Here is a 24,018-nt window from a genome sequence, read left to right on the forward strand (position 1 = left end):
CGAAATGCAAATATCTTTACATCCTTACCCCATTTTCAAAGATGTATCCACACAGTACTTCTAAAGATGTCCACTATTTTTCTAATCCTGCTCTTTCTAGGTCTTTGACAATCCAGAAAACCCATGAGCCACAGCTCATTAATCATTGAACAATTGCACAACTGACCATTTTCCTTCCATACAAAATGTTTCACCATGTGTGTTGAACAAAGTTATGCTCACTATGAAGATTTCCCTTTGCCAGTGTTTTTCAGGATTGTCCAAGAACTGGATTATAACAGTGTATCTGTCCACTTCTGGGTAGTGCCTGCATAAAATACAAAACCATTAGTTTAACCAGCCTTAGTCTTCTTTTCCTCAGTCAATTGATAGAAGTCATGCTTTGGAAAGGATGGAATTTTAAAGGGGAGTAGAAACCATAAGTTTTTGGCCAACTTCCTCATGTAATTTACTTGTGCCTTCAGGAAATATTGAGGTCCAATCATACAAATACCACTAACATTTAATAATGGATTTCTGCTGTGCACATGTACTATATGAATTGCTGGGTCATATAACATCTAGCTCATGGTGAGCAGCTTAGTCACATGGCAACTTGGCTCATTTTCAAATATTCCATTTCCACTAAGGTGAAATATCTGGTTAAGTGTTATTATCCAAGTTAATTTCTGCAGATGATGCTAAAAAATAAATCTCATAAAAATGCTCTGTTATTTACCTGAATCTTCTATTTTTGTACTTAAAAACAAATAATTAACAACAGGTTTGCACTTTGTATCTTTCTTAAAAACTGTTTTGCCTCAGTCAGTAATCCACAGATTATGTTTATAACCATTCATTTCATACCATGAAAATTACATATTGGAAATTCAAATAAAAATGTGTTTAATGCTTGCTCTATTCTTTGGCCAGGACATTAATCAACCACATACACATTTTAGTTTTATATCATCCTGCATAAAAGAATCTTGTTTGACTCACTTTGCAGAAGTTTCTTGTTAAAGACTTATTTAAATGTGTCTCAATAAATAAGATTTACATAAGTCTTATTTAGGACTCATCATAGAGTCTCTAACACTGAGTGACATCTGAATTAAGACATAAGATTTCTACATGACCCAGGATGAACTTGGACTGATGATTTACTGAATCAGATTTTCGAGAAACTGGTTTCTTTGAATATTTTCAGAGCACATAGGTGTAGTGATGTAGTTACTGGTGTAGGTTGTAGTTATTGAACTTTCATTCTTTAAGCATCATTCATCTGAATAAAAGAGGAGCATGTTATATTTGAAAAATATATATTTATTATAGTATTATTTTTGCTGCCTCTGCTGGATTTGCTTCAATCCACTTTCCTATTCATTCTTAAGGTGTTTATTATTGCTTGGAGTGTCCTTGAATTGCTACAGTTTTATGCTAAATGTATTCACTGTTCTAACTTTCTTCAGTCTACTAAGAAATGAAGCCTTGTTCCTAATATTATCATTTTTATAAAATGCATTGAGATGGATCAATGAGATGGAGGTTTTATAAGAAAAGAAGAAGGATTGTTTTACACCTTAATCACTTATAAAAATATCAATAGTATATAATCCCACTGTTATAGGTATAAGGCAGATTATGACAACATATCTATGCAATGATTTTCTAAGGATGGAAAAGGAGATCGGTAGTTAATGAGCTCAAAGCTCAAAATGTCAACGAAAAACCTGATTTCTTCACTGTAATTAAATATCTCATTTTAAATTACTGAATTTAGTAGGAACATTTGTTTACCCAAAGTGAGTAATGTATTTCTTGAGTAGGTGATACATAATAGTGGCATGTAAACATGTATGTCATAGTAGGAATGTACTGAGACTCCTCCAAAATGGAAAGGGAAGAATGTAATTGATACTCTCTGGTTCTTATTAAGCAAAATGCCCCACTTATATTGACTAAACTGATCACAGCTCTTTCTGTACACTCTTTCCTTTTGCCTAGCATATCATTTTCTCCATCATCTTCAGATGTTTTCATATAAAATTTACGCTTTACTTTTTTGCTAAATCATTCCAGGAGTAGTTCATCCCTGAGCTATTGCTTTCTGTTTTCTCTGCTGAAATCATGGTGCCTGTGGCAAGAGAAGAAGGTCTACAAATGTATTTCTAGCCTGTTTTCCACTTCGATACAGGGCCTCAGATGCAGACCCTAAGGGAAGAAAATGTTTCCGAATTCTCAGTGGCCATCAAGGAGGATTCAGAAAGAACTTAGGGTGATTAGTGTGACAGTTGCATTCATCAACAAAGTTAGGAGCACCCATTTTCACAAAATGTGAGCTGACTATATATTTTCTGTTCACTGCAAGGTGTACATGACTAAAACTTACAGCTGGACAGACATGTATGTTAATAGGATGTTCTGTGTTTTTATTCCTTGGTCTATGCAGATTCCCACTTTTGAGTGTGCCTTTCAATATTCTGAGTGCTATTTTAGATTCAAAGAAAATTTTCACTATGAAGGAGATGTGGTAATTGGTGCTTTTTTTCCACTTCATACTTTTTACACTGCAAACAAAATTGCTTATGGAAATGTGGTGAACTACTACAAGGACTTTTACCTAAAGTAAGTGATTTTTTTCCATTTACAAATTTTCAGAATTCAGAATTTAAGTAAGAAAGGGCATGCATGGAATCAAACTTGATTGTTCCCTGCCTTATTTTATTATGAGAATTATTATCTTGCACTCTGAAATATCTACTTAAATGATATTTTCCTGCTGAATTTTCTTTTCACAAGGGTTACATAAGGATTTTAATATTATTAACTTTGATTATTATGTTTTATAATTAAAATCATTTACTCTTAGCCAGCCTACAGCACCACACTGATTAGATACTTTCAATAATAGGTCTTCAGATTTATAAACATTCAATTAGAGTGTGATCCTTTTTTTTCAGGAAGATTCTGGAAGTTGAGTTATTTTTCTTTAAAAACAAATGATCCCACTAAAAACCATTTTGACTCCTGAATGCTTGGTATCATGATTTAGAGTCACTATGTCTTACTAGTGTTAGATGCTGGTGATTTGAAGGAATCAGAATATCAGTAGTTTGGTACATCTCCCATTTGCGAAAGCACCTCCACCTATCTCAGGTAGTTGCACATAAAAGTTTGTCAAATAATAATTGTCATTCTCCAACAATTTCTCAATATTTATATGTTGACTCCAGGTATCTCAGTTCCACTGTGTTTTCTTTCATCGTTATGAATACATTATTAATACACATTTAATAATGAGGTTGCTACACAAAGATGTTTCTTTTAAAATGTCTGAGTTCCTCAGGATTATGGGACAGCATATGACAAGTCTGCTTAAAATTTATTGCTTAGTTAAATGGATGTAATCATTGTATATTCTTTTTAAAGGAAATATGGTGTATTGTATTCCAGGCAGACATTCTCACAGCATTAGACATCAATACAATAAGGATATGAAGGAGAAGAAAGTTAGAACAGTGAATACATTTTCTCATATTAATATATGATAAAGCATAATCACAGCCATGCTGAGTATTTATGGATGGAAATATAGAAATGGAAACACACACATGAAGGTGGACCATATGTGGTCATTCTGAAATTATTGCATTTCTCTGAGGTTTTTGTGAGGTAGTAAACTAAGTCATGTAATTTTGATGCAAAGGGTTCAGATGCCAAAGGTCGTTGAATGTTGATAGTGTTTTAACATATTTTACTTGTAATTGACATAAAAATCCTCACCACAGAAATTCAAAATTTGTTGCCAAGATGGAATAACTTTCATTTTCTCTATTTAGTAGGAAACATATTATATTAGGAAATGTTTACAGAGTTATTTTCTACTGTCTATTAGTTTTTGAAACATTGCAAGATAAGTGAAATTCCCCAACTGCACAGTGTGTAAAATTTTCTGTTATGTCTCTTTTTTGTGCTCTCCCATATCACCAGCTCAGGTACCACTGTGCCTCATTATGAACTCTAAATTTTGCAGCATTAATCATCTGTCTGCAATGGGTGTACTTACTGTTATGTGAACTTTTAATGATTGTCTTATCTGCTATGTCCAACAGGACAATGGACACAAAGAATTATTTAACTTTTCATAAAGTTGGAAAAGAAAATTATATGAAAAATAAATTTCATTTTTATTCTAAAAGGTTAACATGGATTCCTATACAACACATTCCTCAGTAGAGTATTTTTATTGGTTGTGGCACTTACACATACATATATATACATCTAAATTAAAATATTTCTGCCATGTTTTTGATTAAAATTTTATTTAAATGTATGTACTGTAAATGTTTTCAATATAGTGTTCTATTCTTCTGTGTGTATGTGTAAATGTTCTATCTCACCATCCTATTCAATGCCTTTTTCTCATCTTTTAATATGCATAAGTTTATTTGTTGTAATGACAAAGAGTACAAAAGATACTGTAGGATTAAGTCATGTTTTTGTTGTATTAGGATTTGTGTAGTTTAGCTTTCTATTTGGAATTTTCTTCCAGAAAATCATCACGGGTCACATATTAAATATGGAACAAAAATGTAAATATAATTATGCATTAATGTAAAGTATTAAAGTTTCCTTCTTCCATATTCCTTTATGTGGGCTGTCACCAGAAACTTTTGCCTAGATTTATGTTTAGTCTTCTCATGTCAAATGATATTCTCCCCCCCACTAAAAAAAAACAAAAACAACACTAAAATACTTCATATCTGTTGGGGTTTTAGTTGATTTCAGATCCAGCAAAACTGCCAACCAAGATTCACCAACAATCCTACATATTTGTATTTTTATTGGTACTGGGTACTGGAGAGTGAACTCACGTACTTACTGCACACATGGCAAACATTTAGGTAATTGGAATAATTCCATGAACACAGTTGGTTGTGTTGGAAAGTATTTACAAAACTTTTTTGACTGCTTCTCATTTTTTCTTATTTTAATCTTTTTAGTCTTTTATGTATCTCTCAAATGTATTATTCATATGTAGACATCCTGATTAACGTCACGTAGTTCTTAGTTTTTGGTTTCCAAAGATTTTTGGTACAAAGACATTTTTTTCTGTTGTTAACGTTGAAGAAAATGTTCACTGGGTTTAAAGGAGATGTACATCATGGTACAAAAGCTCTAAATCTCAGCATCTGACCAAAAGAGGATTAGCAAAGATACCCATCACCCCAGCTACAGATTTCAATGCATTTTGCTTGCTCTCAAACCATCTCTCCTGTCTTTCCCAAAGTGATATGGAGGACTAGTTGTGAATCTTGTTTGTCAATTTTACTGAATCTGGAATAACTAAAACTCTACCAGATGGGCAGTTTTCTCTTTTACAACATGTCCTCTTCCTTCTTTCTTTCCTTCCTTCCTTCCTTCCTTCCTTCCTTCCTTCCTTCTTTCCTTCCTTCCTTCTTTCCTTCCTTCCTTCTGTCCTTCTTTCTCATACGTTTATAGACATATTTATATTCTTCCATATGGATTCCTACAACATAATATAATAATACTTTCTGTGAAATCCTGATAGTGTGTACATAGCTTTGAAATCAAAGAAAATTTATAACCTTAATGAAACATTTCTTTTGAAAAGAACACTTTTATTCTAATGTGAAGTAAATTCTTCTATATACATGGGATTTGGAGTTTTGCAGAGAGCAAATTATTTTCTTAATTATTGGTTATAAAGATGAGGGTATGGTTCAGAATGGAATAGATTTCAGATACAAGCATGAGGGCCAGAGTAAAATTCTCCAGAAACTTGAGTGAATACATGTAAACCAGTGATTCCATACAGGATGGGAGACAGACACAAGACAAGCCCTGTAAATTTGCCTGCTAGATAGCCAGGCATATGTAGAGGAAGGGAATATATATTTTTAGAATGGAATATTATTCGCCTGCTAATAAAAATGAGAGTATAATATTAACAAATAAATAAGAGTTGGAAACCATCATTCTGAGCAAGTTAACTGGATGTACTATTGTAAAAGTAATATTTTTTTTCATTTGTGTATGTTTTTATATTCAGATAGTTATATTTCATTTGGTATATACTTAAATAGCAAAAAATTTCTAAGGGAAATGGACAACTGTGGGAGCTGGTGTATTTCAAAAGATGGGAGATAAGAAGCAGTGGTAGAAAAGAATAAACTGATTGAGAAGAATGGTGAAAGGCATATTTTAGGTGGTGGATGAGAGGGCCGAGTAGAACATGAAAACATGGAACTGGATAATTAAAATAAAGGCATTGCTTGGAAGTGTCACGAAAAGTAGATATTATTGTTGCAGTTTATACATACATATTTATAGACTAATAGTCTAAAATCGGAAACATAATCTTGAGTGGAAGATCCTATTTCCAAAGTCACCAAGTACTCAGACTGAGTACTTGCAAATGTTAAGTTATAGTAATCTGAGAAAGCATCCTAACTGGCTAGCTTTCTTAGTACCAGAAAGTGCTATGCATAATGCTATAAGATAAGAATGATAAATATTACCTAACTGTGAACCTTCATAGCTGTAATTGTGAGTAACCTGGTTAGACATGTCCACCCTTTCATAAGTTTACTGAACATCAGAATATTAACCAAACACTTTATGTTTAGAATTAAAACCTGTTCATCCATATGAACACCATATATGACACTACTGGTGGGGCAAGAACCTTTTGTTAAAGAGGTCATAGAAACTACCAAAGAATCTACTAATATTCTTCTGCTTTAAAAAAACATAACTGAGAATAGGACCCCCGTTGAAGGAATCAGAGAAAGAACTGGAAGAGCTTGAAGGGGCTCGAGACCCTATATGTACAACAATGCCAAGCCACCAGAGCTTCCAGGGACTAAGCCACTACCTAAAGACTATACATGGACTGACCCTGGACTCTGACCTCATAGGTAGCAATGAATATCCTAGTAAGAGCACCAGTGGAAGGGAAAGCCCTGGGTCCTGCTAAGAATGAACCCCCAGTGAACTAGACTGTCGGGGGGAGGGCGGCAATGGGGGTAGGGTGGGGAGGGGAACACCCATAAGGAAGGGGGGGAGGGAAGGGGATGTTGGCCTGGAAACTGGGAAAGGGAATAACACTCAAAATGTATATAAAGAAATATTCAAGTTAATAAAAAAACATATTGATATCTAACACCTTCATTTATTATTATAACCATAGATTAATGTTCACCTCAGCCCTCATTAGAGAAACTACTATTTGCAGTAGATGGTGGCTTTCACAAAGACCTATAACTGGTCGTGGTACAGAAAATAAGAGGCTCTGGAATTCTCAGCTCTAAATACAATACCTATATTGCAGTCTTCCCTCTCAAGTTAGTTGCAAAAAGTGGGGCTGAAGGAATGTAAGAGACACAAATACTGGACGTGTATAAAGAAATAATGTCTTTCAGACAGAACAAGGCAGTTGCACAGAAAAATTCATATAGCCTATAATATCATTTACAAACCTTATGGAATCTTAAGCTTGACTAAGAACTGTCATTCAGACAGGAGGTGGACATGAAGTATTACCCACAACAAAGGATCTATTTTCAACTCATAATACCTAAAAGTAGAATAGTTATTTCATATTTGTTTTAGTACGTATGTTTTCTTTTACAGCCAATCCATACTCAAATGCAAAAGCACACATCAATAAATATATGAGAAGCATAAATTGGCTTGGTGAATTATAAAAAATAAGGTTCAAACTTGGGTGGTAGGGAAAGCAGGATGCTGGAATTTGGATATACTGGAGGAGATGGAGATTATATAGAAACCATTTTATGAAACTTTAAAAATCCAACAAAAATTCCCAAGGTAAAACATCTGTGCTAAAAATGTGGAAAGCTAGGACAGACCCTAAAATTGGTCTTTAATTAAACTTGTTAACATATGTTAAAATATTTTGCATAAGCATCAATGTGCATGCACACACACACACACACAGAGACACAGACTTATATTACATTGTAAAAACAGACAGTAAGATAAAAACAGTGAAATGACACCCAGTACCAAACATGGGATAAATTTAGCTCCTGTTTATTTTCTAACACACTGTCTTGGAAAATGCAGTAGCACAATAAGAAATCCAGGGTTTTCATAAGTGCAAAGGTTAAAAGATCCATGATCTGATATATTGTAAGAACTTTTTCCTTGATTTATAGGTATAATTTTTAATGTTAGATGGACAATAAACGTTTTAGGGGATTTTTGTTGTGGTTTGCCCTGGAGTTATCTGTATTTTGATGCTAATTCCACTGCCCCAAGGACAGCTGCCTAGTCACAAACTCAGGAATCAAATGACTTCACCAGACACTTCTCCCCATTGAATTTGTAAAATACAGGTGAAGGGCAGGTACAGGGTAGAAGGATGCCTATTATTGGAGGAGACAGGAGAGAGAAGTTTGAAGGGAGAGGAGGAGACTGGAATGGAAAGGAGGAGAGGAGAGGGAGAGAGAGAAGCCATGGCAGGACAATATGGCAGGTGACGTTAAGATTCCACGCTGTACCTTTACAGGTCTTTACTAATGTTCTTAAGGGATGGATGGTACTGGGCTTTGTATGTTTAGGTGGGCAATTATATCTTACCAATTGGGTCAAAAATTATTGTGTTGTGTGTTCTTTTATGTGACGATTTGAGTGTAGCAGAGTGTGAGGCGGCAGAAGACACTGGGCCACTGCGGAGTTGGGATGTTTCCACCAAGATATCTAGTAGGCATCTTGGGGCACTGTGGTGCAGACCTAGAGAAGTAAAAAAACATACATTTTTTTACTTTTTTTATTTTAAAACAACAGATTTTAACAACAATTATCATTTCTACTGGATATTAAATATTCTTAATGGGGAAATATATTCTATTTCAAGTATGCTTGGGATCAGTAAAATATCGATTTTACAGAAAGAAAGACATTGATCATTGAAACATAAAATTTATTATATTATATCTCCAAATGTTTTCAATTTATATCTTGTTCCCATGTGTTTTTATGTCATCTGTGCAGGTATAAGTTTAATAATTACCAATTTGTTCTGGCCTTGGTATTTGCCATTGAGGAGATCAATAAGAATCCCCATCTTCTATCCAACATATCCCTGGGATTTCATGTTTATAATGTTCCATACACTGAAAAGAACACTCTTATGAGTACTTTGATTTGGCTCACAGGGCAGAGAAACTTCATGCCTAACTACAATTGTAGAATGAATAGAATGTCAGCTGCTGCACTTACAGGTACATCATGGGCAACATCTGCCCAGATTGGGACACTGCTGCAACTGTACAAATTCCCACAGGTGAGGGAGATTACTGTGTGGGAAAAAAAAGCTCTAGATATGCCTTGTGGACATTTCAGGTTTCTGCAGTTGTAAAAAAAGACACACTTAAACTATGCCTGAATTATGTAAGCTAATTACTCAGGCAATAGGTGATCGATCCACTTTTTTTTTTTTTTTTTTTTTTGTTTTGGTTTGGACTAGAAGATGAGGGTGGAGTAAACAGGAAGGGGATCGATCCTGGAAGAATTTTCTGTAATTTTCCAGAAATATCAGTAATAGAGACTAATATTTTAATTCAGAATGAAATCACATTAATCGCAACCATTCTCATCTTATGCTTCGGGACTGAGATTGTATTTGATACAAGTATTCTTCCTATAAGTTCCAATTCTATTTTCTCTTCAGCTTACCTTTGGGCCTTCAGATCCTATCTTAAGTGACAGAGGTCAGTTTTCCTCTCTCTACCAGATGGCTCCCAATGACACAACTCTGTCACTTGCCATGGTTTCTCTGATGTTTCATTTCAATTGGTCCTGGGTTGGCCTGCTTCTCATAGATGACCACAAAGGGACTCATATACTCTCACACTTGAGAGACGAAATGGATAGGAGTAAAATATGTCTAGCTCTTGTAGAAATGATCCCAGTCACCTGGACTTCATTTTCCTATAATTTCTGGAAAAATTTAAAAAAGATCCAGGAATCATTGGCCAATGTTTTTATTATTTATGGAGACATTGATTCTCTCCAAGGTTTAATGGACAATCTAGGACAACAATTAATAACATGGAAAGTTTGGATCATGAACTCACAATGGGATAGTACAAAGCAAGCTGATTATTTTCTGTTAGACTCATTCCACGGGAGTCTCATTTTTTCACACCATCACAAAGAGAGTTTTGAGTTCTCTAATTTTATCCGAAAGGTAAATCCTTACAAATACCCAGAAGACCCTTATCTTCCTAAGTTGTGGTATGCACTTTTCAACTGCTCATTTTCTAAAATTGATTGTCAACTTTTGGAGAACTGTCAGCCAAATGCTTCCTTGGAATTGTTTCCTACAACCATTATTGACATGAGCATGAGTGAAGAGAGTTATAACATATACACTTCTGTGTATGCTGTTGCCCACACTCTTCAGGAGATGAGTCTTCAACAATGTCAAATGCAATCACATTTAAAAGGGGAAAAAATGGTCTTCTTTCCTTGGCAGGTAAAATCTCTTCCACTGTATTGTAATAATGGCATTGTGACATTTTGAAGGTTTGACAAATCTTTCAAACTAGGTATTGTAAAGTTCAGTGAATTTAAAAAGCTAGTACAAATTTATTTTCATCCTCTAGTGATCAATTCAGATCTATTTGTTTGTGCCCTTGTGATTGTAGTAAGAGTGGCAGCAAGGACCTAAAATATTCATTAAGATTTCACTCCATCACTGCTGTGATTTAAAAAAAAAATGGTTCAAAATCAAGGTCGAGAGTCAAGTTTTTATTTGGCTTATGCTTTCACATCAGTGCTCCTCATTAAGGAATTCACTCCATCAACTCAAACAAGATAGGAATATATAGGCAGGAATTTATATGGAATCTGTGGAGGGGTGCAGCTTCCTTGTTTCTATACTACCATGTTCTCTCATATACTACCAACCCTGGGCTGGTCATTCACAAAATAAGCTGTTTCACCCTTGACAACAGTAATTAAGAAACTAGCTTACAGACAGAGCCTATGGATGAATTGTTACAGTTAATGTCCCTCCTTTTCAGATAACCCTATCTTGTGTCAAATTGCCATGAAACTATCCAGTACACTCACTATCAAGACTGTGTCATTAATACCTCCAAAACAATCTCATCCTAATAGTTATAGTAAAACAGAATTTTCATATTTCTCACATTAGAAATAAGAAGCTCATCATTAAGTTTCACAACATCATCCTTCATTAGCGTTTATGTATGTACATTATTCTCTAAAATTTAATTTTTAATATTTTAAAAGAACCCTGCCTTCATGTTATACGCTGAACCTATAAATATATTCTGAAAATAAATGGCTATTGTTTACTCGACATTGGTTCAAACTTTTTCTAGGAGGTGACAGAATTCTTTCCCACTCACAAAGGGGAGATTGCCTAACCTCATGATAGCTACAATAAGGTTGCATTTTATATCAGACATTAAAAATAATAATATACTTTCCACCAAAAGTTATATCCTTCCACCTGTTCATGTGTTGATAAAAGTGCATTTATCTTTCAGCTTCACCATTTCCTGAGGAAGATTCATGAAGGAGACCATATGAGTTTAGAGTGGAAATGGAGGTTCATTGAAGAATATGATATTCTCAATTTCTGGAACTTTCCAAAGGGTCTTAGACTAAAGGTGAAAGTAGGAACCTTTTCTCTGAATGCTCCCCAGGGTGAACAATTGTCTTTATCTGAGCATATGATACAATGGCCAACAAAATTTACACAGGTGAATTGCATCTTGTCTTAATGCTTTGAGCTTACTTTTATTAAAAAATTGTTGATTTTTGATATGATCATTCTAGGTTGCTCAACGAAACCTATCACTATAAAACTACCAATAAAGAGTAATTACACTTCTTCTATGCACTATAAAATTATAGTCAGGAATAATGACAATGCAAAGAATTCCCTGATTCCCTAAGTCTAATAATCTTTTTTTTGCCCCAATGTGTTTCAAATGTACATCCCTGTGCCGCTTAGATTTACTGAACTAGGTACCACCTGGCTTTAAATAGAGACAATAAATTTTATTCCCCTAAATACCTATGAACTATCATGATGTAGAAATCCCTCAGTAATAGTTACTTTTGTTTGCTGAAATAAAGCAGCATGACCCAACATTATATACATTAGAGATTTGTACAGAAAAAAATATTTTCAATGTTAGATTCAATATAACATAATCCATCAATGCAAGGAAGTTTGGCACCAAGCAGCACATACAAATCAGGAGAAGGAAGCTTAGAGACCACATTTTGATACAAAAATAGAAAATATTTACAGCAAAGTAGAAATGGGTTGACAGTTAAAAATCTTTCAAAGCCCATTTCAAGTGCCATATTTCCTCCAGTAAAGTCTAATAATATGAAACTTCCATATTCACACCCAGAATGATATTTTTCTAGTTCCATCCACTTGCCCACAAATTTCCTGATGCCATTTTAACACATGAATAAACTTGTGTAAATTTATCACATTTTCTTTAAAAATCCACTCTCTTTTGGCACATTTTTTTTTTGGTTCTTCTTTTTCCGGAGCTGGGGATCGAACCCAGGGCCTTGCGCTCCCTAGGCAAGCGCTCTACCACTGAGCTAAATCCCCAACCCCTCTTTTGGCACATCTTGTTTACCTTTGATTTCTGGCTCTAATGAATTGAGAGGCAATGAACATGGTTAATCAATTACCCTTGAGGTAGGATTTAAAATCCTTTGGGTATACGGCCAAGATTGGTATAGAAAGATCTTTTGTAGATTGGTTACCAATCTTCTGAGGAAATGCCATACTCTTTCCCATGGTGGATTAAAGTTTGTTTTCCTACAAGCAATAGATGAGACTTCTCCTTATTCCTCATCTTTGGCAACCTGAACTGTCACATGTGTTATTAATCTTGGGTATTTTGATGTGTGAAACATGAAATGTAGAAAGTTTTTTGATTTTCATTCCCTTGATACCTAAGGAGGTTGAACATTTTCTTGTTTTTCTCAACCATATGAGTTTCCTCTATTGAAAATTCTCTGATTAAATCCATACCCCATTTTAAATTAGATTATTTGTCTTTGTGATACCAAGTTGCTTGAGTTTTTTATACATTTTGGGTACAAGACCTAGTCCTCTATCAGATACAGTGTTGGAATAAAAGTTTCCCAATCTATAGTCTGCTACTTTGTCTGATTGGTGGTGTCCTTTGCTTTACAAAAACTTTTCAGTTTCATGAAGTCCCATTAACTTTACCATTGTGCCTGGGCCATTGGTGATCTATTCAGAAATTCTTTTTTCTTTCCTTTGTAAATGAGTTCAAGGGTATTTCAGAAGGTCTTTTCCTACCTCAGATTTTTTTTTCATAAAATCCCTCTAACAAATGTCCAAAACATTCTTACCATGATGATTCTCAACCCTGTTCAGCTTACCATCTTGATGCATTATCATGCTGAAATTGAAATATCAACTGTGTAACCAGAGAGTACAGAGACATGATCTGTCTGACATTCCTACATACCAGTATTGTTCATATTTTCAAATTATCTAACTTCTGAATACTTGGCCCTATTTCCTACTTATTCCAAACTATCCAACTTAGTGATGAATTTCTGACTAAGCTTTGAACACACGGAACAATTAATGACCTATATTGTCAAATTCATTGCTATATACATTGCAAATAAATTGCTTAACGTTCAAAGGCAGACTACTACAGCTTTTCATAAAACTCTGTGTATAATAAAACATCTTTTTATTTTTAGATTCCTCAGTCTGCATGCTATACCAGCTGCTGGCCAGGATTCAGAAAGGCTACTCAAAAGGGTAGGGCTGTATGTTGCTATGACTGCATTCCTTGCCTAGACAATGAAATTTCCAATGAAACAGGTAAATAAATACAGAGGTCAAACAGAAAACTGTTCCACTTCTCAATGTGATCTGTAATATCCAAGTAATTGAAAAACATTTGGAGAAAAGTATAAAAAAACATCATTTATTTAGAAATTTAAATATTATTCCATATTTTATTTTCCTTTATAGTAACTTTTTTTTAATGTCTTGGCATTCATAGATGACATCATTGTTGGTTCTCTGATATTAATTACTATAATAGAGTACTTCCTCATATACCACTATTTACACATTTCATTTTACCACAGACATTAATGTGGGAACATATTTCTAGGAGTCTTAGAATAATTTATCAATTGCACACATCTTCCCTTCACAATATTTTTTATCACAGGTGATTAAAGGTTGCATTTCCAGTGTGTGTGTATGTGTGTGTGAATAACGTTGAATCTATAGTTATATAATTTTGGAAATTCTTTTAAACAATATTTCATTAGTTCTATGTGAGTACATAAAATGGATAGTGATCATAGTTCCTCCTCAAATCTTCTCAGATATACCTGACCCTCTAATTTTACATGTTCTCTCCTTATATTTTAAACTTAGAGAGTCCAATTTGACAAAATATTTTTAGGTTGTGTACAGTCTGCTATCAAAGATATTCATCCTATCATAGTGGCAATTCTTAAAGAACATTGGGTCTTTCTCTCTCTGAAACAATTATATACAAATCGCTTCTCAACATTTGAAGAACTTTGTGCCCATGTTCATCGTTTCTCTTTGGATTCAACTTAGTTTGAACAATTATGGGTATTGTATATATGTGACTCCTACAGTGATTTTGTATGTGCAAATACCCTGCTGTCAGGAGAGCATCCATCCCTTGTACATATTTGTTGTCTATGACTTTTGAAATTTTTCTAATTTTCTAGGAATCTACTTTGATATATACTATGTATGCACATTTTTTGTATGAACATGAATTCATTTTCTGAGCAGATAGAAGATTACCTCACTCACTACAACTAAATACTTCATGATCTTGCTTAAGAAATATACTTTACAATAATATGTTGCTCAGAAAAGAGACAAATACATCAGTGTTAAGCATTTCAAAACTAAAAATTCACAGGTGTTTTAACATTTTTAATATTATAACGCAATTACATCATTTACCCCTTTTCTTTCCTCCCTGCATATTCTCCCATATAGTCAGTTTTTCTCTCTTTAAAATTCAGTCTTCTTTTGAAATTGAAGATGATATTCAGATATTATGAGAAATAAACATCCAATGACTATCTCTTTTGTGAGGAATCCACATGTACAGTTGAATAAACAATTTATGATTTTTGATATCAGTGCCATGTATATTCATGCAATAGAATTTTGTCATATAGTGATTTTCAAAACACAGTAACAGTATCAAAAACAGAGAGAGCACAGAATGCAAAAGACAAAAGAATTTGTCTATTTTTATTAGTAATATCACAATAAAGAAGATTGGCCATATGATGTGATATTGGTAGTTGTAGGCTATGTAGACAAGATAGTCATTTGTCTTTAGGTTTGCATTCCTTAAGAGGTTAGCTTGCTTCTGGAGTTGTCCTACATCTACAAACATACTATCTACACTAAGTCAATTAACTATGTATTAAATAGTAAATATAAGAAGGAGAGAGACCATATAAAGTTTGGAAGGATAAATGTGCATCTGTAAGGAAGAAGTTACAGAGACAGAATAGATGCTGGATTGGATACAAACACATTATACCATGTTTAAATACTAAAGTAATAAAATGAAGATAAACTATATGAATTATTAATTATTCACTTGAAGGCATTTGTTTATTTGCTCTGTAGAAGCAAAGGAAGATGATTTAGGCAACAGTAAGGTTTGTAAGTAGTCATAAATGTTTTAGTATAAAAGGGAGTAACTGTGCAGTGACTTCATTGTCTTTAAATTGTCTTCATATCTTATCAGATGTTGATCAGTGTGTGAAGTGTCCAGAAACTCATTTTCCAAATACAGAGAAGAACAACTGTCTGCAGAAATCTATGAGCTTTCTTGAATATAATGACCATCTGGGCATGGTCCTTATTACCATAGCCCTTTGCTTCTCTGCCTTAACACTTGCAGTTCTTGGAGTCTTTGTGAAATACAGAGACACTCCAATTGTCAAGGCCAATAATCGGACTCTCAGTTACATCCTGCTCATGACACTTGTTGTCTGTTTTCTTTGTTCCTTACTCTTCATTGGTCATCCCAACACAACAACCTGCCTCATGCAGCAGACCACATTTGGAATTGTGTTCACTGTGGCTCTCTCTACTGTCTTAGCCAAAGTTATTACTGTTGTTATGGCTTTTAAGGTCACTACTCCAGGGAAAATAACAAGGTGGTTAATGGTATCTAGGGCCCCAAACTACGTAATTCCCATCTGTACCCTGATCCAAATTGTGCTTTGTGGAATCTACCTGGGAACCTCTCCTCCCTTCCTTGACCAAGATCCATATTCAGAACATGATCACATCCTTATTGTATGCAACAAGGGTTCAGATGTTGTCTTTCATTGCATCCTGGGATACCTCTGCTTTTTGGCACTTGGAAGTTGTGTCATGGCCTTCTTCTCCAGGAATCTTCCAGATACTTTCAATGAATCAAAACTCTTGTCATTTAGTATGCAGGTGTTTCTCTGTGTCTGGGTTACATTCCTACCTGTCTACCACAGCACCAAGGGGAAGGTCATGGTAGCTATGCAAGTCTCCTCTATCTTAGCTTCCAGTGCAGGAATCTTAGGCTTTATCTTTGCCCCTAAGTGCTATATTATTTTGTTAAGACCAGACCAGAACTCACTTCATCATATTAGGAACACAGCATATTCAAGAAGAAATAAACCTCTTTAACAATAAACTTGTATAAGGACACTTCAAAATATCCATTACAGAAAGATATAAGCCACTTTTATATTATTCAAATTATCAATTATATAGACACAATAAGGGATTTCAGTCATGACTATTCTCTTTTCACTAACTGTCTTAAAGAAACTTAACATTGGCCCCTTCAATATTTTCACGTTTGAACTAAATGTTATAGTGTTTTTATATTACAGTGATTAATCAGATAACCTTGTTCGTCCTTCAAATAAGTGTTTAGATCACAATGACGTTTAATTCATGGAGTCATGATTAACCTTGTGTCTGAAGTTTACAGATTAATGATGTATCCTATGCTGTTGGGGTCTATGTTTGAATATTTTATATCAGCCTTTTATATAAAATGTTTAATTTTCTTATTATAGATATAATTATTATGAAATCTAAGTTTATTCTCTCTATATCTGTATATTTAAATACCTCTTAATAAGTTTGAAAGTGGATTCTGATACAACTTTATTTTCCTCTTTATTCTTCTGCAAGGAAAGTTCAAGATCAATAAATACGGATTTTAGTTTTGTTTTTCTTTTTTTTTTCAAGTTTCAATAGAAACATTTGTATATGTATATCAATATGCTTTTGAATTTCTCAATGCAGTTCACTAATTTACTATGCATTTATCTCATTTATTTCTTTACAAAGAAAAAATTCATACTTTTATACGTCAATGAAAACTTTTAGTTTGACAACATTTTATCAAACCATTATATGGCAATTTTAAATTGAAGTTAGCATATAGAATTGTTCAGAATTGTATTTTAAGGATGTTGAACATTTCCTTAGGTGCCTTTTGGCCATTCAATATCCTCAGCTTAGAATGTTTTGTTTAGCTCTGTATCCCAGTTGTTAATAGGTTTATTTGACTCTCTGGAGTCTAACTTTTTGAGTTCTTTCTATATTTTGAATATTAGCCTCTATCTGTTGTAGGATTGGTAAAGATCTTTTCCCAATCTGTTGGTTGCAAGTTTTATTATAATGACAGTGTCCTTTGACTTACAGAAGCTTTGCAGTTTTATGAGGTCCCATTTGTGGTTTCTTGATCTTAGAGCATAAGCCTTAGGTGTTTTGTTCAGGAAATTTTCTCCAGTGCCCATGTGTTCAAAACTCAACCCTACTTTTTCTTCTATGAGTTTGAGTGTATCTGGTTTGATGTGGAGGACCTTGATCCACTTTAAGTTAAGCTTTGTAGAGAGTGATAAGAATGGATTTATTTGCATTCTTCTACATGCTGACCTCTAGTTGAACTAGCACCATTTGTTGAAAATGCTATCTTTCTTCCATTGGATGGTCTTAGCTATTTTGTCAAAGATCAAGTGACCATAGGTGTGTGGGTTCATTTCTGGGTCTTCAATTCTGCTCCACTGATATATCTTTGTACCAATACCATACAGCTTTTATGACTACTGCTCTGTAATACTGCTTGAGGTCAGGGATGGTGATTCCCCCGAAGTTTTTTTATTGTTGAGTATGTTTTTTACTATCCTGGGTTTTTTGTTATTCCAAATGAATTTGCAAGTTGCCCTTTCTACCTCTGTAAAGAATTGAGCACGAATTTTAATGGGGATTGAATTGTATCTGTAGATTGCTTTTGGCAAAATGGTCATTTTTACTGTATTAATCCTGCCAATCAATGAGCATGGGAGATCTTTCCATCTTCTGAGATCTTCTTCAACTTCTTTCTTCAGAGACTTGAAGTTCTTGTCATACAGATCTTTCACTTGCTTGGTTAAAGTCACACCAAGACATTTTACATTATTCAGGACTATTGTGAAGGGTGTCATTTTCCTAATTTCTTTCTCAGCCTGTTTATCCTTTGAATAAAGGAAGGCTACTGATTGGCTTGAGTTAATTTTATACTCTGACATGTTGCTGAAGTTGTTTATCAGGCTAAGTAGTTCTCTGGCGGAACTTTTGGGGTCACTTAAGTATACTATCATATCATCTGCAAATAGTGATATTTTGACTTCTTCCCTTCCAATTTGTATCCCTTTGACCTCCTTTCATTGTTGATTGCTCTGACTAGGACTTCGAATACTATATTGAATAAGTAGGGAGAGCACAGACAGCCTTGTCTAGTCCCTGATTTCAGTGGTATTGCTTCAAATTTCTCTCCATTTAGTTTGATGTTAGCCTGGATTGCTGTATATTAGATATGGGCCTTGAATTCCTGATCTTTCCAGGATTTTTATCATGAAGAGGTGTTGAGTTTCGTCAAATGCTTTCTCAGCATCTAATGAAATGATCATGTGGTTCTTATCTTTGAGTTTGTTTGTACATCCTTAGTCATCAGGGAAATGCAAATCAAAACAACCCTCAGATTCCACCTCACACCAGTCAGAATGGCTAAGATAAAAAACCCAGGTGACAGTAGATGCTGGCAAGGGCTTGGAGAATGAGGAACACTCCTCCATTGCTGGTGGGATTGCAAACTGGTACAACTACTCTGGAAATCAGTCTGGAGATTCCTCAGAAATTTGGATAGTCCACTACCTGATGACCCTGCTATAACACTCCTGGGCATATACCCAAAAGATGCTCCAACATACAACATAGACACATGCTCCACTATGTTCATAGCAGCCTTATTTATAATAGCCAGCATCTAGAACGAACCCAGATGCCCTTCAACAGAGGAATGGATTCAAAAATGTGGTACATCTACATAATTGAGTACTACTCAGCTATCAAAAACCATGACTTCATGAAATTTATAGGCAAATGGAATGAACTAGAAAATATCATCCTGAGTGAGGTAACCCAATCACAGAAAAGCACTTGGTATGCCCTCATTGATATGTGGATATTATCCCAAAAGTTGGAATTACCCACAATGCAATCCACAGACCACAGGAAGCTCAAGAAGAAGGATGACCAAAACGCGGATGCTTCCACTCCTTCTTAAAAGGGGGAAAATATCCTTAGGAGGTGATATGGAGGCAAAGCTAGGAGCAGCGATTGAAGGAATGACCATTCGGAGCCTACTTCACATGTGATATATGTATGTATACACAGCCACCAAAACCAGATAAGATTGATGAACCTAAAAAGTCCATGCTGAAAGGGACCTGATAAATATCTCTCCTGAGATACTAATCCAGAGCATGTCCAATACAGAAGTCAATGCTAGCAGCAAACCACTGAACTGAGAACAGGACCCCCTTTAGGGGAATTAGAGGAAGGATTGAAAGAGGTGAAGGGGCTAGCAACTCCATAAGAACAACAATGCCAACCAACCAGAGTTTCCAGGGACTAAACCACTACCAAAAGTCTATGGACTAGCCCAGGGCCCCACCTTCATATGTAGCAATGAATAGCCTTGTTGGGACACCAGTCGAAGTGGACGCTCTTGCTGCTGCCCAGGTTAAACCCTAGTGAAGGGAAATGTCGAGGGGCAGTAAAGGGGGTGGATGGGGGGAACACCTGTATGGGGGAGGCGATGGGGTGCTTATGGACAGGAAATAAGGATAGGGATAACGTTTGAAATATAAAAAAGAAATATATCTAATAAAAATGAACTGTATTTTAAAACACAAGTGATTGTCCGTCAATGAGCACAACCAAATTAAAATTATATGAATTGTCTATTTAGACTGTGGTAAGATTTGTCATATAAAAAAACTATAGTCCACTCAATTTTATCGTCACGTCCATTTTAAAATAAGCTTCTAAATAACGATTTGTCTACTCACTTCTTTCTAAATAAATTTATACTCTAGTAAGTATTTTATTTGATGAAGTTCCCAGTTTAGTTCCTTGCCATTTTCTCATTGTTTGTCACCATATCTCAAAAGGATGTTATCATTCCACAAAAAGCTCAACATCATATGGACCAAAGACCTCAAAATAAAACTATGTACAGTGCTAAATGAAAATACATGGTAAAACCATGTTGTATTTGGTAACAAAAAAGATATTGTCTCAGTCAGTAGAACATGGTTAGCACAGGCTTTAAAAACAATAAGTAATAAATGGGACCTCATGAAACTAAAAGTCTTAGCCATGGCAAAGGGTAACATCAATGGAAAAAGCGGGACTGTAGAGAATGGGACAAGATTTTACCAACTTCATATTAGAAAGTGAAATATATATCTAAATAACTAAAAAATAACCTGATAAAAAGAAAGAAAATAAGCAATTAAAAGATACAGACTTGAACAGAAATTCTTAAATAAGAAATCTTAAATGACTGACAGACACTTATTGAAATGATCAACAATTTTAGACATCAGGGATGTGCAAATGTTGATTAATCTTTGTCAAAATAAATAAAAGAAAATGGAGAGCCATCTGTGCCCAGAGCTGGGGCAGTCCCACAGCCCTTGGACACAAAACCTACCCTCAGAAAGTTAGTCTACCAGGAGTGCTCTTTTTCTCCTAAGCACACAGCAGAGAAGTGGGACTCCACTTTCTCTTCATTGATTGTCTAAACAGTTACAATTGGAGCATATGGGGTACGGGAGCCAAAGAGCAGACTAGGACAGGACCATTCCAGTTTCCATCTGTGACCAGAACTGTGGCATTACTAAAGCTTCCAGACCCAAAAGCTACCCTGAGAGAGCTGGTCTCCTAGGAGCACTCTCACTCCTAAGATCACAGGCTCACAGGCCCACAGACCCACAGGAGGGACAAGCTCTTGTCAGAGACAGCAATACCAACTAACATCAGAGATAAGAAGATGGCAAGATGAAAGCACAAGGACCTTAGCAACAGAAACAAACACTATTTGTCATCATTAGAAACCAGTTCTCCCACCACAGCAAATACTTGATGTTCTAACACATCAGAAAAACAAGATTTTGATTAAAATTTGCATCTCATATAATGACAGAAGATTTTAAGAAGAACATAAATTACTCCCTTAAAGAAATATAGGAGAACACAGGTAAACAAGTAGAAGCCTTTAAAAAAAGAAACACAAATGTCCCATTAAAAATTACAGGAATATACAACCAAACAGGTGAAGGAATTGAACAAAACCATTGAGGATCTAAACTTGTACAGAAACAATAAAGAAATCACAAAGGGAGACAAACCCAGAGATAGAAAACTTGGAAAAGAGATCAGGAGTCATAGACACAAACATCACCATCAGAATACAAGCGATAGAAGAGAGAATCTCAGGGGCAGAAGACACCATAGAAAACATTGACACAATAGTCAAAGAAAATGCAAAAAGGAAAAAGCCCCTAATCCAAAACACCCAGGAAATCCAGGACACAATGAGAAGACCAAACCTAAGCATAATAGGGATACAAGAGAACAAAGAATTCCAAATTAAACGTCCAGTAAATATCTTTGACAAAACTATAGAAGAAAACTTCCCTAATCTAAAGAGATACCCATAAACATATAAGAAGCCTACAAAACTCTGAAAAGATTGGACCAGAAAGGGTCACATAATGACATCCTGTCCCATAATAGTCCAAACACCAAATACACAAAACAAAGAAAGAATACTGAAAGCAGTAAGGAGAAAAGATAAGGTAACATATAGAGGCAGACCTGTCAAAATTACCCCAGAATTCTCACCAAAGACTGTGAAAGACAGAAGATCCTGAGCAGACATCATAAGACATCTAAGAGAACACAGGATTCTATATCCAGTAAAACTGTCAATAACCATAGATGGAGAAACCAAGATATTCCATGACAAAACAAAATTTGCACAGTAACTTTCTTCAAATACAATACAATGAAGAATAATAGATAGAAAACTCCAACACAAGGAGTGAAACTAAGCTCTAGAAAAAGCAAGAAAGTAATCTTCATCCAACACACCAGAAGAAGAGAGCCACAGAAACATAATTCCAACTCTAACAACAAAAATAACAGAACATAACAATCAATATTACTTATTATCTCTTAATATCAATGACCATAATTCCAAAATAAAAAGACATAAACTAACAGACTTGATATGTAAACAGGACCCAGCATTCTGCTGCATATAGGAAACATACCTCAGTGACAAAGAAAAACACTACCTTAGAGTAAAAGTCTGGGAAAAAAATCTTCCAAGCAAATGGCCACAAGTAACAAACTTGAGTAGCCATTGCAATAACAAATAAAATGGACTTTCAACCAAAACTTATCAAAAAAGATAAGAAAGGGTACTTCATTCTCATCAAAAGAATTTAAGGAAAATGATGGGACAACATACCCAAACTAATGGTACACAATGAAAGCAGTGCTAAGAGGAAAACTCATAGCTCTGAGGCCTTCCAAAAGAAATTGGAGAGAGCATACATTAACAGGTTGACAGCACATCTGACCACTCCAGACTAAAAAGAAGCAAATCCACTCAAGAAGAATAATGGGTAGGGAATAATCAACCTGAGACCTAAAATCAAGACAAAAAAAAACTATACAAAGAATCAAAAACACCAAAACGTGGCTCTTTGAGAAAATATACAAGATAGATTAACCTTTAAGCAGAATAACCAGAGGGCAGAGAGATAGTAGACAAATTAACAAAATCAGAAATGAAAAGGGACTCCTGAGGCTGCAGAGCGGAAGAGACCACCAACACTGCCCACCCCTGCCCACATCCCTGGCCCAAGAGGAAACTGTATACAGCCTCTGGGTTCCCGTGGGGGAGGGCCCAGGAGCGGCAGGACCCCTGCGCCCGAGACACCACCGGAACCTGAAGGAAACAGACCAGATAAACAGTTCTCTGCACCCAAATCCCGTGGGAGGGAGAGCTAAACCTACAGAGAGGCAGACATGCCTGGGAAACCAGAACAGACTGCACTCTGCACACATCTCTGCCGCCAGAGGAAAACACCAAACGCCATCTGGAACCCTGGTGCACTGAAGCTCCCGGAAAGGGCGGCGCAGACCTTCCTGATTGCTGCCACCGAGGAGAGCTCGTAGGCAGCACCCCACAAGCAAACTTGAGCCTCGGGCCAACAGGTAAGACAAACTTTTCTGCTGCAAGTGACCTGCCTGGTGAACACCAGACACAGGCCCACAGGAACAGCTGAAGACCTGTAGAGAGGAAAAACTACACGCCTGAAAGCAGAACACTCTGTCCCCATAACTGGCTGAAAGAAAAGAGGAAAACAGGTCTACAGCACTCCTGACACACAGGCTTATAGGACAGTCTAGCCACTGTCAGAAATAGCAGAACAAAGTAACACTAGAGATAATCTGATGGCGAGAGGCAAGCGCAGGAACCCAAGCAACAGAAACCAAGACTACATGGCATCATC

General features: G+C 35.5%; 1 protein-coding gene across 1 annotated transcript; it reads left to right on the plus strand.

The window, feature by feature from the left end:
- Positions 1-2,383: 2,383 nt before the first annotated feature.
- LOC116894607 (vomeronasal type-2 receptor 116-like) lies at positions 2,384-16,774 on the plus strand. The gene is made up of 6 exons (XM_032896324.1): positions 2,384-2,607; positions 9,025-9,331; positions 9,704-10,510; positions 11,553-11,768; positions 13,783-13,906; positions 15,852-16,774. The coding sequence occupies exons 1-6, from the start codon at positions 2,384-2,386 to the stop codon at positions 16,772-16,774; spliced, it is 2,601 nt and encodes an 866-aa protein (XP_032752215.1).
- Positions 16,775-24,018: the final 7,244 nt, after the last annotated feature.

The sequence above is a fragment of the Rattus rattus genome, chromosome 2 (assembly GCF_011064425.1).
Source record: "Rattus rattus isolate New Zealand chromosome 2, Rrattus_CSIRO_v1, whole genome shotgun sequence".
Lineage (NCBI taxonomy): Eukaryota > Metazoa > Chordata > Mammalia > Rodentia > Muridae > Rattus > Rattus rattus.